This window comes from Dermacentor albipictus, chromosome 5 (genome assembly GCF_038994185.2).
Source record: "Dermacentor albipictus isolate Rhodes 1998 colony chromosome 5, USDA_Dalb.pri_finalv2, whole genome shotgun sequence".
NCBI classification, from domain to species: Eukaryota; Metazoa; Arthropoda; class Arachnida; order Ixodida; family Ixodidae; genus Dermacentor; species Dermacentor albipictus.
In genome coordinates this window covers 79,108,467-79,127,639 of record NC_091825.1, presented here as the reverse complement: position 1 = coordinate 79,127,639, position 19,173 = coordinate 79,108,467, and the positions used below count along the sequence as shown (strand labels likewise).

Here is a 19,173-nt window from a genome sequence, read left to right as displayed (position 1 = left end):
TAAACGCCTGCTGTCCGGAGTAGAGCTTTTCGGTGAGAAACCTAGCAACGACACGAAAGGTGAGAGTGTCTGACGGTGGCTTGCGAACCAGGGTATCAGCGTGACAGGGTAATCAGCGTGACACCAGCTAATTTCTTAGCGCCCAAACGGGCGCGACGCTGGAATACGATGCCGCCAGAGTGAAACTTGCTGCTCACTTCGCGCCGTGCATCAAGACCACGCGTCGAAAGAGGAGACGTTTGCACGTGCGCGACGAGCTAATGCCGGCCGACCCAGCTTCAACTACTTCAGACCCTTGACTGCAGATGACGGCTGTTGTCGGTTCGTTGAACTATGAAAACAGTGAGATGAGATACAGCGCTAAAAGCTGGTGCGACTCGGGGGAAAAGCGCTTCGCATTCAGAATGTGATGAGAGGTGTCACTCCTATACATTGCGTGGAAGACTAAGTAGCGATGGCGTATTCATTTGGGCCTTTTCTTTGGCGCGGTTAATCGAGCTCATGCATGGGGGCGCGGATATGGCGGAATATTTGCTCGTGAATCCGTCGATGAGCGGTTACGGTGGAATTCATATCTTAACACCAGACGGTAATCAGTGTAGACGAGCGTCCGTTAAGCATGCGTTCGTGCACCACACGCAATGCGGAAACTAAGATGCGCTATCCACTCTGATAGGGCTGATAAATTAAGTGGGCACTGAACGCGGCAGTGTTAAGGTACCACATGACGCATTCTAATTCAGGAGTTGCGCTTGGAGTGAGCAGGCTGTGATAGCTGGCGAAAGATAATGTGCTTGTTCGGGCAGCTAGTAGCAAACAAAGAAAGAGCGATAAAGCAAGGCTGGTACAACGAGAGAGGCGGTCGTTGTGTGATCGATGCACTTTGTTAAATACTGCGTTTTGAGCGCATGGGAGAAAGAAATAGGGAGACCAGGAAAAAGGTTATCCACGGGGACCACTTTCTATCGCACATAGTACCTGGCTAACCCCACCTTATGCACCTCCAACACACATGTTGACTCCAACTCAACTATAAAGTCCTGCAGGTCATGCCCGTATCGCCATTTTTCCGTCCATCCCACCAATGTTTGCGCCCATCCTGTGTCTTCTTTGTCCGTGTTTCTTGCGCTGCTTGTCAAGGTTTTCAGCTATGAACCAAATGGCCGAAACAAAAGCTTCATTGCCGCCAATTATGTTTCTTACGAACAAACAACCTGCCGCACGTGGTGGCTCACCAGCTTTGACGTTCTGGTGCTGAGTACGAGGTCGTGGGATCGGCTCCCAGTCACGGCGGAAACATTCCGATGGAGGAGGAATGAGAAAGCACTCATGTACCATGCTCCGGGTGCACGTTAAAGTACTGCACTTGGACAATATTATCAAAACAACTCTGCGGCTTCCCTCGCCATCCGCGGTGCAATTTCGTGGGGTTACAACGTATATATATATATATATATATTTATATATATATATACATATATATATATATATATATATATATATATATATATATATATATATATATATATATATATATATATATATATATATATATATATATATATATATATATATATATATGTATATTGTTTTTCTGGAGAAAATATGTGTTACACATGAAGACACGCGTTCACGACAACTGTCTAAATCTCGCGTGAAACGCGGGTATTCGCCCTCGGCTTTCATTGACGCGTGGCACTTGATCGTACGCCCACGTGCACGTCGTTTTCATAAAAAAGCCTGGTCAGAGCAGCACATTGTTAGATATGGAGCTGTTTCCTGCGCCTACTTCAAGTTCCCCCGGACCACATCGAATCGCAGCACATTCCAGAGGAGCGCACGAGCCAACAAGTTTGTAAGCCGTCGGTAGCTATTCTCTGCTTGACTCTTCCAGAAAGCGAGGGGATAGCACGGCATTGTTGGAAGTAAAGTGGGTGCCAAACCAAGACGGCGGTAATGCGCCGTGACTGCCGGACGTGCCGGGAAGGCCCAAGCGTACCTCTTCATCGCCTTTGAAGAAGACACTTGCTACCGCTGCGGGGCCGTAGCACCGGGAGCAGGTGGGCACTCGGACAATGGAGCATGAGCACCCCTCCATTCTCCGCCTTGGAAGAAGCGCATTGCAAGTCTGCGAGGCAAGACCGCAGAGAGCCGCCGGGTGTGACAACGCGATACAGACGCCAACCATTGGCTGAAAATGGCGTCATCTGAGCAGACTCTCCCATTGGTCGAACATGACGCGACTTCCAGTCCTCGAAGGGTTTAAAAGAAGCATTCCAGAGAGACCAGAGCATTCCCTGATTCCCTGATTCACCTCTCTCGAACTTCTTGCCGCGGGCCGCAGCGTCCGAGTTGCTGCCGGCCCGTAATGACTGTACGACTGTTAATTGACTCACCTCTCTGTATATAATGTAAAATAAAACCTCCAAAGTTTGGTTTTCATCCCGAAGTCCGTCCTTCAACCCCTACAACATGTCGTGCTCTTGAAGACTAGTACTCCAAAGCTAATCCTTCCTGAAACGCCCCTACCACCGCCAAATGTTCCCTCCGTCACTCTGGAACAAATTTTATCCTCTGGAAGAGGATAAAATTTGTTTGAATGTTGCACGGGTGTTACCTGAATGAATGCGAGCGAACATGCAACTACGATTGCGCCAAACGCCGTTGCTTTCGTAAAAATGTACAAAAATTCCGATAATTGTCTACTAATGGGTAAACATTGCTTGGCTCGACTGTGAGATCGTTTTTGCTTAGTTTTGCTTACTCACTTTCTTTCTAGTGTATGCGCGTCTACCCATGCCTTTCAGGTGGCAAAGAGTGCTTAGACAATTATCAAATTTGTTTCGCCGCATCTGGCCTCTTCAATGCAATCGTACTAATTGAGCCGCGTTGGGCCACCCAAGCGAGCGATTCCCTCTCAAGTTGGCCCACCTCCACATTTAAGTTGGCCCACCCCCAAATTTCAGTTGGTCCACGCCAAATTTAAGTTGGGGCACCTCCAAATGTAATTGGAAGAAAGGGACACAGCGCAAAAAAAAAAGACAGGGACACGAGAGAGACACGAGCACTGACTTGCAACAGTCTATTCATGAAGACGCGAAGGAATAAATATATAGGGTGCTACCATGCGCAACATGTGAATAATCGGCAAACACCTGGAGCATCATTGTCAATGCTGATAATGAAAGCCACATGCCGACAGTACACACTGAATGTTTGCCATTCATACCTTGTTAAGATATGCTGCTTTCCGAGATGGAAGTGCAATCGAAGGAGAACTGACGCACGAGCTATCAAACTTACCGGTGAAATCTGCCACAAGGATTTCACGTGTCAGCTATGAGGTATATTTAGCCAGCTCTTCGCATTTTTCCAAGTACGGCTTACACCCATGATCGCGGCAATGAATACCCAGATGAGCCTGTACTATGTTGTACACGTTGTTATGGGGCTCCCTGAGACGATCATTTAGGCACCGGCCTGTCTGTCCCACTTACTTCCTTTCACGAGAGAGAGGAATCCCATACACCATGCCAGTGATGCAGGGCACTAAACCCTTCCTGTGTTTAATAGAACAACGACCATGCCTGGCTTGTGAAGCAAACTTGCAAAGCTTCGCTAGCTTTTTCGGAACGAAAGAAAAAAAAAACAGCGCAACACCACCGCGTTGCCTTACCCTCTTCAGTTTGTCGGACACATCATGTATATACGGAAGTACTACAAGTTTTTTCTTTTCCACTTGTGCACGTGGTGCCCGATCATCTTCGCCACGCTTGATCTGCTTAAAACATTTTTCGCGAAAGCTGATACTAAAGCCTTAATGTATCTGGCGGATAGCAAGCTGTCAACCTGAGCATCAAAACTTTTTTGCACAGTATGCGTACAAGGCCCTCTTATGGCACTGACGAGGCACACATTAATGATTGCTCTTTTGACTAGTTTTGAATGGGCCGATTGGAAAGAGAGAAGCAGTTTTCCGCTCCCAGGTTCGAATGACCAGAACAAAAGCATACTGGACATGCACAGCTTGACATCTAAGAACCTTGTAGAGTTATTTTCAGGTAGCTCAAGCCTCAGCTCTAACGTGTGCAGGTTTCTTGTGAATACAGCTAACACTTTTCCTGCAGCCTGCTCAAACACATCCTCTGGACATTCAATGAGAACTAAAATATCGTCTACATACTGCACACTTTAGCAGTCTGAAAAGTTCGAATAGTGTGGTCTTTATGTGCAAGGTAAATCACACTGAGGACAGGCGCAAGACATGAACCTATGCAAAACCCAAATTAAAGAACGGCCCAAATTGCAAGTTGACCGACCACTAAATTTAACTTGGCCCACGCCCAAATTTAATTTGGCCCATGTGCGAATTTCAAGTTGGCCCGCCCCCACATTTCATTTCGCCGACCCGCGAGTTTCTGTTGGCCCATTCCTCCTGTAAGCTTCCCCACGCACTTTCTGAGGAGCCCTATGTATCTCTAAGGGTATTCTCTTTTTATTTTATTTTTTTTCCTTTAAATTAATCCTTATCCCTTAAAAGCTAACACGTACTCATCTACATTTACACTATCATAACGATGAAATGTCTTAACTTTGCAAATTGCGCACTTTTGTGCAGATACAAAGCATTATTACACTTTTCGCTTGACAGGGCTGGGGAGCTCGCCAAAATAATGCCTAGTGGCTAAAAGGAACGGGCAGGGCACTTGCACCTGCTTAACTCGTGTGCACTGCGGCGGCTAGTGTATGCAATCGGGATAAACAATGTGCGGCCGCACGAAGACGTCACGCCCATTGTGCACACCTGGCCGCTTTTGTTGGGCGTGTGCGTTGCGCCACGAGGGGCGTCATCAGATAAACCCAGAGGCGGTATCTGTTTGCACAGTGATTCGTTGCGTGCTATCTAAAATGAGGCACGGCGTTATGCGCATACCTTGCGTTGGTCAATGTTCTTTCACAGGAACTGTGACGTGGTAGAGAACTGAGCGAGTTCGTTTCGGTGCATAACTATAAATAGTGCGAAAAGCGCGGAGCAAGGGAAAAGAAAAGTAAGAGCAGCCAAGCAAATGCGCACTCGCCACTGTGCACATTCGCTTTTAGCAAACCACGGCCTTGTGATTGCGCAGCGCAATACGACCACCATACAAACTGCGTTATAACGACCCGAAGCAAGAACACGAAACAACATGACGAGCTAACCAGTACAAAGAAAGTGGATTAACATTTTAGCCATAAGATTTAAACCAAGATTATGTTCCCTCTTGCAGAGTAGTACAGATGGAGCACTCTGTAAAAGACAATGTGTTCGTGTTCGCTTTCATTAAACTATCAGATGGGTGCGCGCATATGTATTCTTTTTTTTTCGTTGTCTGGTGTTTTAACGCGAAAGCGTTAAGGACGTCGTGTCGTAGAAGATCCAGCGTCGGCGTCCCGCGTCCAGGGATCGATGACCGTGGTTTAGGCAAAACCATTTCGCACTAGACATACTGTTCGGACTGGGATTGCCTGGCCGATGTGATGTCGAGTTGGTGTCGTGCCAGGGCAGTCATCAGGATAAGTTGAGGGGCGGAAGAAAAACTTTATACACGTATTTACATCTTTCAAGGAGCTCAGTGAACTGGCTGCGGCGCAGCTCTGTGCGCCGGCTTAACTAGCCCGGTTGGTTCATCCCCTTTTCCCTTTACCCACGTGGTGGCCAGGATCGCACCAATCCGGGGATCTTGGTAGGGTCATTATAATTCATGAACACGTACTTGCACTGAGAGGGTACCTTTTGCCCTCTGAAAGTCCAATGTCCAATTGACGGCGCAGAATTGTCAAGGTTGAGTGCTGACAACCGGCGACACCCCTGGCAACCCTTTCGCTGTTAGTTGAAATCCCGTTCTCCGAACCTGACCGGTCTCTGGCATTGAAGAGGGGAGACCACCGGTGCGCGGTGCAGTATTGATTCCTCCCCCGGGTATTTTCTGGTCGTTGAGGGGGGCTGGGGGGAGAAGGGGCGGAGACGGGAGTCCGAGGTCGCGGCGTAATTGCCTGCAGGGGTTATGTCAAAGCAACTTGACAAGGTCGCATGTTTGGCGGTGAGGCATCCTTGTCCACAAGGACCGTCAGGCACAATACCCAATCAGGCAGGCCCTCCATGTTGTGCAAGGAAGTTCCTGTATTGAATTTCTCCAGGTAAGATATGTCAGAAAAATTGTAAAATGCGACTTACGCACAATCTACGGACACGATAACGACGGATTGTAATTGGAATATACGAGAAAACTCAAAACACGAACCCCTTTTCCAGAGCCTCTACCATTCATAGAGTGGCCATGGCCTCCGAGATTTGCGTGCGCGGACCCGCGTAAATCTCAAAGACCATAAAGCGTCGCGCCTGGCTCCTTGCAACACCTCCAGGTGGCTCTCGCCTCCGCCGCATCGCGGTTCAAGGCAAGCGCCAAGGCTTCCAAAGCGAGCGCCAAAGTGAACCCAAGGCCTCCTTGAAGCCCTTGGGTTCAGCGAGAGCAGGGGAAAAGTAAACATGTCCGCAGTAGAGATTAGTAAGTGGCGATAAACAGATTGGTGGAAGAAAAGTAGGGAAACGACAAAGAACGGAGGAGTGCAAAAACAAAGTGCACAATAGGGGTGCACAAAGTTTGCTTGTGGAATTCATCGTGCGTTTTTTGAATAAAGCCAAAGAAATTTCCTACATTATATATATACCGGGCCCGACTTACCTAGGAACGATAAACTGGTCCTCTTCGCTTCCACTGTCTCGTCTAAATGGTCCATGATCTCGTATTTTTGTTCCGCATTTTTTAAATACCTTTATACGTGCTTGCAATACAACGAAGGCAAGCATATAGAGGCTGGAAGCGAGTTGGTCACCTTTTATTCTGCGTGCGAACCTGTTCATTCTTAAATGGGCACAAAGGGCGTTCGCAAGGTACAGCCGACCTCAAAAATTTACGACCTACGCGATCGCAGCATGCGTTCAATTCCCGAGTAGCCTGTAACAGTAGCCAGTAAAACCACCCATCACAGTTTGCTTCGCATAGTACTAGCAGAGGCTGCAAACGTGAATGTCAGGCTGCGTTGTGAGGATGCGAAGATATTCATTTTTTTCTCAGATCACTTGTTCCATAGCATTTGGTGGTTGACTACGCGTAACAAAAAAAAACGGGGACGCACGTATACACCTAATTAAACGAGAAATCTGCGTTTATTCGGAGTTATTACAGCCAGTTGTGGAATTGCACTGTAGTTGGGAAACGTTGTCAGATTGGACAAGGACAAGGAGGAAGAGGAAGACGACGCTGTTCGCTCTGTTGTCACCTCAGCTCTGTAATTTTTGCATAGGTTTTGCTATTCATTAAGTGAGTTATTTATATCCTTGGAAGACGGCCGCATCTTTAAGGAGGTACTGTCCCTATGGGAAGGGTACGGCTGCTCCGGCGCCGGCATCTTTAAAGGGACAGCGCCATCAGAAGGAAGCCAGCGTGGCGGAGGCGGCCATGGCCTCGCAAGGTGTGGAGCTGCCAGACATCAGGGACGATAAGCAGTCCAGTGCGTCATCATCGGTCAGTGGGGATGACACAACTATCGTCGACCCTGACGAGCAAGTGGCTGATATGGCGGAAGTGGACAGCGACGGCTTCAAGGTGGTGAGTCATCGGAAGCAAAGAACGGTCGGAATCCCAGTGGTAGTTTTGCCAACAGAGAAAGGTGTTGATTTGAGAGAGCGGAACCCTATCAGGCTCTTTGAAGCCATAAAGGTACTGCTGGGATCTGCCCCGATTCGCAGCCGCTTCACATCGCAAGGCGCGCTTTATTTAGATATCGCAACGGAAGAGCAAGTTGACATTTTGCTCCGGTGCTCTCAGATTGGGGACATAAAAGTTAATGCCCGGCTGCCCCACTCCTACATGACTAACACATGTGTTATTAGGGGAGTACCAGTGTGGTATTCGGAAAGCGACCTTCTTGACTACTTGAAACCGCAAGGGGTTCTGCACGTGAAACGTCTCATGCGCCGGGTGGAGACTCAAGAAAAAGAATGGGCAGCGAAACCTACTAACTCTGTTGTGATAACGTTTGCTCCTAACACCGAGCGCCCCGAAAAAATTGACCTCGGTTTTACCAAGCATGCAGTCAAAGAATTCGTTGAACCTCCTCCCCGATGCTTTAGGTGCCAACGCATTGGGCATGTAGCTAAAGTTTGCATCAAAGATCAACGTTGCAAACGATGCGGTGGCGCCCACGATTACAAAGCCTGCAAGGCAGATTTTGCTTGCGCTAATTGTGGTGGCGACCATCCAGCGAGTTTTGGTGGCTGCCCCTTCCGTGTAAGCGCCTTACACCGCCGAGTGTCCTTCATTAGTGGTCCCAAACCACAACCTACTGAGAAGCGGATACCTGGAAGTGACGAGTTCCCGGCGTTAGATTCGGAAGTTGAGTTCCCTGCGTTAGAGTTGGACGTTCGTAGCGTGGTAACCAGCAACGTCAGAGAGCGACCTGAGCCTAGCAAGACGGCAAAGTCCTCTGTGGGTGAGTCGGTTGTTCGATCTGCTGCAGCAAAAAGTGTCCAAGTTTCTCAGCGACCAGACTCGACAGCCAGACAGCCGGACAAGTTGCACAGCCAGACTCGACAACATGGAGGACATTCCCTCGCCTCAAAAGAGACGAAGACACCAGCTGAAGTGGCCAAGAGTGGGTCAAAGTCCGCAACCTTTGTTGAAGTTGTGAGGAAGTGCGTACAGCAAAATAAGGAGCTCAAAAATCAGGAACTGTCCGACCTTCTGCGAGTTTTGTTTGAAGTCCTGCGTTCATATGTTCAAGTGATGCAGACTGGCACCCTGAAGAACTTTCTACAGCTCGTTCTTTCCTTTGAGCCCATGATTACCACCTTCGCAGCGACCTTCACCTTATAATATGGCTAGTCTTCTTCAACCTCGTGCAACAAAAAATCACCGAAAAGTGCCATTTATTATGCAATGGAACTGCGCTGGGATTATAAGTCGATTAGCAGAACTTAAATTATTTCTGAAAAATACGTGCGTTCCAGTTTTAGCCCTCTCGGAGGCTGGCCTACCAAGCGGGAGATCTTTAACTGGATATGTCGCCCATAAGAATTGCAGCATAAAGTCATTTCCCGCGGGAAGCGCTGCCCTTTACATACGAAGAGAGATTCCTCATGTGGCTTTGAACGTCACCGATCTTTGAACCGATAGTATTGAGGTAGCGGCTGTGAGGATACGTCTTGGCTTCCGAACTCTTTCTATTGCATCCGTATACGTGTCTCCGCGGAAGAAGGTAGCAATGGACTTGTTTCTGCAGCAGCTTTGTGACCGTTGCCCGGCGCCCCGAATTATCTGCGGGGACTTCAACGCCCATCACTCTCTCTGGGGTGACAGGAACACAGATTCCCGCGGACGCAAACTTGTAGAAGTTATCGATAGTTTGGACTTGTGCGTGGCCAATGACGGGAGTCCCACTTTCTTCCGGCCTCCAGCCTCAGCCACATCAATAGACCTAACCTTGCATTCATCTGACGTCCGCGTGAAGTGGTCAACTGCACCTGACCGCATGGGAAGTGATCACTATCCAATTTTTATGTTTACTGCCGACTTCCATTTGCGCGACTCTAAAATTAGCCATGTTGTTAATTGGGACAAATACAGGGAGCAACTTGCATGTGTTTCTGGTGATGTGATTGACAAAATGATTTCTGGTAAGATGGCTGCTACCACAGCGGTCAAGTTGCCTACTCATTTTCCGACTCCGGATTTAAAACTCAGGAACCTTTGCGCAGCGCGCAGAAGGGCGGAGCGACAACTGATGCGGAAGAAGGACGACAGATCCTTGAAGACGACCTTCAATAGGCTTAACTCTGCCATTCGACGACATACGAACAAGCTCTGTAGGTCGCAGTGGGCGTCCTTCTGCGCTAGCTTGACGGTTTTCTCACCGATGACGAGGATTTGGCGAGTCATTGGCAGTCTTGCTGGTGATTCTCGTCCTAGTAAACCTTTTGAAGCGCTTGCACTGCGCAAGCAGAAACCTCTCGGGTGCTTGGCAGAGGAATTTGCAGATGCATTTGTAAGTGCAAGTTCAGGAATTCCTCCCTGCACTCCACCTGCAACATCTACGTCTGTGATGGACGCCCCGTTTACACTTCGAGAGCTACAGACAGCACTCAGCGGCCTGCGGCGTCGATGTGCACCAGGTCCTGACGGCATCGCCAACCAGATGATGCAGAACCTACCTCTGGAACACCGAAAGATGCTTCTAAGCTATCTCAATCGAGTGTGGGAGACTGGCGACGTTCCTCCTTCATGGAAAGTGGCTCGCGTTGTCCCAGTGCTGAAGCCCGGCAAAGAAATGACAGACTTGGCCTCGTATCGTCCTGTATCACTAACGTCGTGCGTGGCTAAGCTTATGGAGAAGCTGGCAAGTAAGCGTTTATCTTGGTGGCTCGAAGATAGAAGGGCTCTGCCAACATGCATGACTGGATTCCGAACAGGTTTAAGCGCGCAAGACAGCGTCTTGGACTTGATAAGCCATATTGAACATCATAGAGCTTTCGGCCTTTCAACACTAGTTATTTTCCTAGACGTATCAAAGGCTTATGATACCATCCTTCAGAGCTCAATACTAAATAGTTTGCAGGCCATGGGCGTACAGGGTTATCTTCTGCGCTTCATTCACTCATTTATCAGTGATCGGAAAATTCAAGTGCGGTTAGGAAGTACCACAAGCACCGAAAGGGTGGTATCGCGAGGTGTACCTCAAGGAAGTGTTCTTTCCCCAACGCTCTTTAACGTTGCAATGGCTGGTCTTCCCGCTGAAGTGCAAAAACATTGCAGGCATGTCCGTATGTCGATATACGCGGACGACATCTGTCTTTGGTTAACCGGATATCAACACAAGCGTTTAGCTCTGATAGCTCGACAGGCATTACTTTCAGTTCAAAATTACCTTCAAGGTGTGGGGTTGACTCTCTCGGTGGAAAAATCTGGCTTCATAATGTTTCCAGGTAGAGGAAGAAGGTATGTGCGGCTGAAGATAGACCTTAATCAATCTTGTCTTCGACAATTTAAACACAAGCGCTTTTTGGGCGTCATTATCGACTACCGCCTACAGTGGCGACGAGCTGTGGACTCGGTTGTGACATCGATATCTTCGCGTCTCAATGTAATCCGTAGAGTTGCAAGTGAGCAATGGGGAAATCACCCTTCTTCAATGATCAGGTTGCACGATGCACTAGTGACGAGTCGAATAATGTTTCAGCTACCTTTAATTTCCCCATCGATATCACAGCTGGAACGACTTGAGGTTCTGCACAGAAAGGGCCTAAGAAGGGCTCTTGGCGTTCCGCAGACTGCTCCTAACAATGCAGTACTTTATGAATCTCTATCGAGACCTCTTAGCTTAGTCGCTTCACAAAGGTTATTGATGCAAATTGGCCGCCTCAAACAGACGGCAGCCGGCCGAGCCCTTCTACAGCGCCTTCGAAAGAGATCCGAGTCCCGAGCGTACTTGGCCCTTAATACTCTTGGTTACCTGGGTCTTGACGCTAGAGGTCGAACTAAGAGGTCGAAACCACCTTGGTCTTTCGCGAGCCTCGATAGTTCGTTGGCAGTTCCTCACGTTCGTGCTAAGCGGAGTTCTCCTTTGGCAGCAACGCGTTCGCTCGTACTGGAACATCTTGAAACGGAATATGCACGTCACCTTCAAATTTTTACTGATGGCTCTGTGGACAAGGTCAGATGATCTAGTGCAGCTGCTTTTCACATTCCCTCTTTGAACTTTGATTGGTCCGTTCGCTTCACTGCAGTCGTGTCCTCCACAACGACCGAAAGCGTTGCCATTGAGGCAGCTCTCAAAAAGCTACGGTTTTGTACGCCTCAACCTGTGGTCATTCTTACAGATTCGAAATCCGCCCTTCAAAGGTTAGAGCACGGATTCCCTACTGATGCCTTATCTCTAAGCTCCCTACGTTCGGTGCAAAATCTCAGTGTCAAAGGCTTCTCCATACGATTCCAATGGGTGCCATCACACATAGGTATCATAGGCAACGAGATGGCGGACAGCCTCGCCCATAGAGCGCTGTCTGGAAATCCTTCGAGAAAAGTGCCTCAAGAAGACGGGAGACTCTTCAGAGAAGCGGTGTCGTGCCACTTCAGTTCTTTGTGGAGCTCACTTCACAAGCCATGTGTGATCAAGGGTCTCCAAAGAAACCAAGCAACCTTACTGCTACGCATTCGCACGGGCTCTGCTCGTACCCCTGCGTGGATGTTTAAGACTGGCCTGGCGTTATCACCATTATGTTCAACGTGTGGTGTGTGTGGTGACATAGAACATTACCTAATGTGCTGTACTGTGTATAACGCGGAAAGGAGGGTGTTATTCGGGTCTCTCAAGAACACAGGACTTCCTCACAGTTCGCTTCAGGACATAGTTTTCCCGCGCGGGAACCGGTTGTGTAGGAAGGAGGTCTCTCGCCTTCTGTTAAATTACCTGCAGGACACGGATTTGGCTTCAACATGGTGAACTGAGGAGTGAACATTTGTAATTGGGAGGTCTGTGTCGGATTACGTGATTTAATTATTTTAAGTGTCGCTACGGTGGAGCAATTGCCGGCAGCAACTGCAAGGCTAATCCCACCAGTAGCCTACAACAACTCAACTCAACTCAACTCAACAAGTTGTCAGATTGAGCAAAAAGGAATGCCCGACGTCTTTGCCAAAGCATAAATACACGAGAAAGGCTAACCAAGGCCTATGTTTAGGATTCCGGCTCACTAAAACGCAAATAAACACTAGAACGGTGAAAGTTAAAGGTACCAGAAGCAGGCTGCTATTTTTCTAGAAGCGAAAAAAGAAAAGAAAGTCATGACGCACTTCACTTGAAGCTCTCGCCTGTGAGGCGCTCATGGGTTAAAACATCACAAATCACTATGAAGGCAAAAGTTTTTTTACTGTTTGTCGAGCCGCGAAGTAATGCCGTGCACTGTCCAATTACGGGTTTTATTCCACACCTCCTGATGCTCCTTCGGTCCACAGATAAGGTCCACAAAGTTGCTTGAGCACTTCACTTTGCGGGATTCACTCCTTAGAAATCAGCGCACAGTCACCCATGTCGAGTCCGAATCACAATACAGGAACCAAACGTGCACAAGTGATCAGTGACATCGAAATCAGTGTGTCTTGAAATTTCGGGTCCCTACATTTGTCGCTTGGTCACAGAGGCACCGCTCTGACTTTCACGCCTTTCTTGATCTTTAGGATGATTGGATTCGTCTCTATCTTGGGTGGGTCCTGCGATAGAAAGTAAATCAATGTTAGCTTCTATCGGGCGTTGATGTGTAGGCTGAATAAAGAAATCATTTTGGATGCTACAACACTTCTCTAGCAAATTACTAGCTGCAGCAGTCCGACACAGCCAGTCAAAACCCTGTGTGCGCAACCAGAGGTGGTCACGTGACACGGCGCACCCGGCTGACGCCGGCGAGCGAGACCAACATCGGCGCACACGATTACATACGCACGGAGAACATCGACGCATCTCGTTGGGACTGATGCCTACAGAGAGGGCCACGTGATGGTGACGAATCAACATGTCAACGGGCGCTCCCTATTAACACCCTTCACCCTCTCCTCTGTCCCTAACTGCGGCGTGCAATCCCGCCTCCTTTCCACTCTGCCGGTGTGTGGGAAGGGGATTTCATCGACGGGATCATTTTACTGACCTTGACTTGCTGCTATTACAATGCTTTCGCTGTAATCAGAGAAAACGCGGTATAGGTTTATCCCAACTCAACCTTTGTTAGCAACCGGTCATCACGGAAGGCATTTAAGATCAGCGGACACACAGCACCAAACGAGTTATTGCGCCCTGTCTGCTTACGCCGCAAGAGAGAGAGAGAGAGAGAGAGAGAGAGAGAGAGAGAGAGAGAAGTAAAGGAAGGACGGGGAGGTTAACCAGAGGTTATCTCCGGTTGGCTACCCTGTACTGGGAGAGGGGCAAGGGGATGCGATAGGTGAGAGAGAGAAGGATAAAGAAAAAATCTACACACACACGCACGTACACACTAACTGTGTGTGGGCACTGTCACGCAGCTCGCAAAGGCGTTCCTAGTGTTACGCACTGTAACCGTACACGCCGCAAGAGAACACAAAGATGTCACAGTTCTCCGTCAGCCTACACGAGAAATGTGTAAGGGCACTCACCACCTCGCTGTTTTCCGTCTTTTCGAGCCGATATTTCCTTAGAATGTGCGCGAACGTATACCGCAGCTCCATCTGGGCGAAGCGCATGCCGATGCAGTTACGCGGACCGTTGCCGAAGCCCTGCATGGCCATAGTGTTGATCTTCCACTTGTTCTCCGGCAAAAACCTGCGCCATAGAGAGATGGAAAATAGCTGCTTCGTGGTTGCCGCAGCTCCTTCAAATTCTCAAAAATAAATTTAGGCGTAGGTTGGCGGGCTCATGATTATAGACCCACGCATCATGAGTCAACTAGGGCTTAGACTGAGATGTTTAAAAAAAAAGCAGTGGTTCAAGCTCGGTGACTGGTGACCCGCATGCCAATCTAGAAGATCTTCAGTGACTTTGAGTGAAGTCAATTTAGTGAATAGTCATAGTCTCAGCCAATAGGCGAGGCTTTGATTGCGATAGCAAATTAGTACACAGCTATACGAAGCGAGGATAGTAGATTTATCGGCTGTATAAACTAGGAAACAAGCACGCAGTGTTGGCAAAGTCGAAGCCACTCCCTCTCTTCCCCCTTCCCGCGCCGCTTCCCCGCTTTCCTCCTCATATGGCGCGCGAGATTCAGCCGCGATCGTCAGTGCCCGGTCGCGAAATGTGCGGCTGCTGCTAGTTGCTGCCGGCGCACAACGCCCCCTCCCTCCCTCCCTCCCTCCCTCCCTCCCTCCCTCCCTCCCTCCCTCCCTCCCTCCCTCCCTCCCTCCCTCACAGCCTCTGACACGACGGAAGACGGCACGTTTAAAAAAAAATTATGGGGTTTTACGTGCCAAAACCACTTTCTGATTATGAGGCACGCCGTAGTGGGGGACTCCGGAAATTTCGACCACCTGGGGTTCTTTAACGTGCACCTAAATATAAGTACACGGGTGTTTTCGCATTTCGCCCCCATCGAAATGAGGCCGCCGTGGCCGGGATTCGATCCCGCGACCTCGTGCTCAGCAGCCTAACACCATAGCCACTGAGCAACCACGGCGGGTGTACGGCACGTTTGCTCTCCGCTTTCCTACTTCGCGCGCGACAGATTGAGCTGCAATCGTCGGCTTCCCTTGCGTGCTTTCACTCGCACTTAGTACATCATACGACGCGCGGCGACGGTGTCATAGCCGTTGGGCTTTATACGTGCATCACGGTGACGGCAAAAATGTGCCTGGAGTGTCCATCTCCATTGCTATCGCAATAAAATCTTACTCTTAATGGAGCTAGGTGAGTCGGACTAGGCGTTAGTTTCAGTGTGACTCTTTAGAAGCGAACTAGAATGGGCATTAGTCTGCGAGTTTGCCCGAGATACATGGAGCTTCGGAGTCTACGAGACTACATGTGTGAATGAGTTCACCTGATTTTGAGTTAATCGGAATATACGTGTTCAGGAGTGGTATTTATTGAAACCAGTAAGCGAAAGCGAGGGCTTGTGGCGAAAAAGACCAATTTTGTCCACTAAATCGAAATGCATGCCGCCATAGCGTGTCTGGACATGCAACGAATTGTGTGGGGCTATTTTTTAAATGCGTATTTTAGTCTGAAACAGGTGGGGAATTGAGTGCGCTGTCTGTGCCTTCTCTGTCTAGGTTTTCAGATGGTACAGTTCCAAGGCACTCACACCATTCAGTTTCCTTTATTAGTGATGATCACTGCAAAGAATGTTCTTCCCATCAAAATGTACCGGCACAAACACGATCATTGCAAGATGTTCGGGCTAAAAGGACCCCTGCGCAACAAATATCGCAAGAAGGCACACAATTGGGGACGAGAATTTCTGCCACACGTGAAACGCCCATATTGCAGAGACACGTCATGTGAAACACTTCTGAATCGCAGAAGTGTCTCATCGCTCTCTTTATTTCAGTACAAAATGCGAGGCACGAGCGGCGATCGCACCTTTAGATACTTAGAAAGTTATGAGGGCCTTATATAGGTTTGGGGGTCTTGGCGATATGTTTTGTGAGCTTTGTCGCGTGCTGTTAGCTCGTGCGGAGTCTTCGAGCGTGGTCGCTTAGTATCGCACAAAGCAACAGGCCGTTTCTGAGGTCAAGCTGTGTCACAAAAGTGCCAACTGCGCGTACAATATTTCCGACAATTTTTCGGGAGCCGAAGTTGCACTGTCGCCGTTGCGACCGCTGCGTAGCTCCATGACGGGTACGGGGAACGTCCACCTCCACCAAATTAATGTTACGTGTAGCTGACGTACGAGTCTATTTACAATATATTTACACGTAGACAAACGGTGGCAATGATGGCGACGCTATACCAAGCGGTGGCCACGTCGTCTTCCTTCTCCTCAGTGCAGCCACACTGTGGCGGCTGTTCCGTAGCATCATTTTTGTCATGCAACCGCGGCGCCTCTTCCCGCCACACGACTACTGAATGCGCTATGTGTGCTTCTGAGCTAAAATAGGAAACGAAGGCAACATATTAAACGCTAAATTAAAGCCCAGTAATCGCGTGAAGTGATACAGCCGAAGAGACGACACACTGCAAATATGTCGGAAACGCTTTCCATGGAGTTGCTGCTCAAATGAAAGCACACCGATACGGCTGTCACGGGACGAAAAATCAGAGGTTCACAGTTTACCAAAAAATACACACTCGCTATCATGCATGTTTATTGTTTTCGAGCAAGAATCGCAAAGACGGCACCGGTAGACCTCTTACCTGTCAGGATCGAACTTGTCCGGGTTTTCCCAGTGTCGTGGATCCCTGTGTATGTACTCCACGGCCGCCATGATAGCCGTACCGGCGGGTATGCGAAGCTTGCCGTACTGTTTATCAACAGTGGCCTCTCGTGTAACGAACCTGGGCGCAAGCGAAATGGTTAAAATCCTGAGAGAGAATGCTCTTAATGCATTAGCATTTCTAGAGTGCTTCACACACATTCCGGGGGCTGTCTGTCAACGTATCTACATATCTATCAATGCATGTTTGTATCTAGCCATTTTCACGCCTACCTGGGTCACTGGGTAGTCAGTGGTGGAATGGGTAGCGCGTGGGTTGTGCGTCCACGAGATTTTTGAGCCCGAAGCACTATACGCAGGTAAAAAAACCTGCGCGAACATTTTGACCACTAAACTGTAGATTAAGGAAATTTCAACGGGTATTTCGATGAATGAGAAAGCATTAATTGCGACCACCGCGCGATGCCTATGCTCTTCCGGTAGTTGAGTAACTAGGAGCGCTATAAGTTAAAGCTATACCAAACTTTTCTATTACAATTCTGCAATCAGCCATACACGGTTGGTCAAAAAACTTTGTGGTTGCGCCCACTTCGCCTGTCTGTCACGTGAAGTCACAGAAAGTGAGAGAGGCACAAAGGAGAGACAATAGCGCGAAAACTCACCGCGTCAAAGTGATTGTACGCGTTAAAGATGCATCAATATGCCCAACAAAACTGAATTTTTTTGAATAGCCGCGGAGACTGCACCGCTCCGAAAGGAATAGAAGATGGCTACCGGCCCATCGCTCTGGCACTGGCTACTCGGAGCTGCCGGGGAGCATGGATTTACTTGCGTATCATAAAAATATTTGAGTGGCAGTATAACGTTATCGAGCCATTTCAGCAGTTATACGACTTCGCGCTGCCAACTATTCTTTGCTGAGGATCAATTTTAGCGGCATTTTTAATCTTCTGTTACACGCAGCCAAGATTTTCGACGAGCCACCGCAAGCTAAGTAAGGGGAAGCTGACCAATCGCAGACGCCAGCATCACCTTACACATCTAGCTATCTTTTTTCACTGTTCTGGCTGTGCGTCATCGAAACCGCCTCATATGAGTGGGTTGCTCACCTCCTGTCAATCAATTCTAAAACAAAAACCGCTCAATGTAGGCAATGCTATTCGCCTTGAAAGCAAACAAAATCATCTCATGTAATCGAGGAGCGCGTTTGATTGGGATTTTTCAGACAATGCTGCGCGTTACAGCCCGATGCTTGCCTTGGTGGTTACGTAAATCTGACGCCAGAAGGTTGGTATAAAAACAGATTTGAGTAGTTTTACGTTATATGACCCTAGCTCTTGGGAGACCCAGTTCTTGGATCGACTTACACCCAAGGTCGAGAGTTTGACTCCCAACAAAGGTCGCGGGTTCGAGTGCCCCAACAACTCTACCTGAATTCCCTGTGCCTTAATTAACTTCACCTTAATTAAAACCAAAGGTCGTTACTTAGCCTCCCACTAAAGGTCGAGGGCACAAGTGCCTTAATAACTCTATCGTAACGAAGTTTACCTTAACTTCGCCTTAACGCCGCATGTGTTCTCAATGACTAACCCTTTATTATATGTCTCCTCTTTCCTTCTTATCTATTCTGCCCTATTTTCCACCCTCAAAGTGTAGGGTAGGCAACCGGGCACGTCCGCGGTTAACCTCCCTACCTTTCTCTCTTCTTATCTCCCTCTTATTTCTCTCTCTCTCTCTCTCTCTCTTATTTCTCTCTCTCTCTCTCTCTAAACCACATGTTACCAGCCCTAGAAAAGAATGTGCAGCGCCCTCTCACGCACAACTAATTGATACCCAGCACTCACTTTACCCTTTCATATTTATGGAAGCTTTCCACTATAGAGAGACAGCGGGTTATACGATAACCCCGCGAAGAAAAACAGGCATTGTCCTGATAAAGACAGGTCCCCTTCTCGAAACATTGGCCCGAATCGGAGGCTTATCTTAATCATCCATTGTTAATCAGTTAGGGTTTCGATCTCCTTGTGACCCCTTTCTTTTGTTTGCGGAAATCTGGGATGTATCCCTGTGCATTAGGATGTGGCAAGAATTAATCGACTGAAGTACTGTATCAGCAGGTTACGCTGAAGAACAGCCTTCTACAGGGCATAGCGTCCAGCGCGCACCTTTAGGCGTCAGAACTTGTCAATATAACTGCTCTTGGAATTTGAGAACAAGAAGGTGCCGGTGAAACTGGACATCCAGGGGC

General features: G+C 48.5%; 1 protein-coding gene across 1 annotated transcript in view; it reads right to left on the bottom strand.

Annotated features, from left to right (window-relative positions):
• Positions 1-12,942: 12,942 nt before the first annotated feature.
• The window catches only part of LOC139060313 (thromboxane-A synthase-like), a 58,584-nt gene continuing 52,353 nt past the window's right edge, over positions 12,943-19,173 (bottom strand). Inside the window, exons 12-14 of the mRNA XM_070539415.1 lie at positions 16,906-17,046; positions 14,217-14,382; positions 12,943-13,304 (exon numbers count right to left, since the gene is read on the bottom strand). Of these exons, the coding sequence (XP_070395516.1) occupies positions 13,227-13,304; positions 14,217-14,382; positions 16,906-17,046 (385 nt within the window). The 3' untranslated portion in view covers positions 12,943-13,226. The remainder of the gene's footprint in view (positions 13,305-14,216; positions 14,383-16,905; positions 17,047-19,173) is intronic.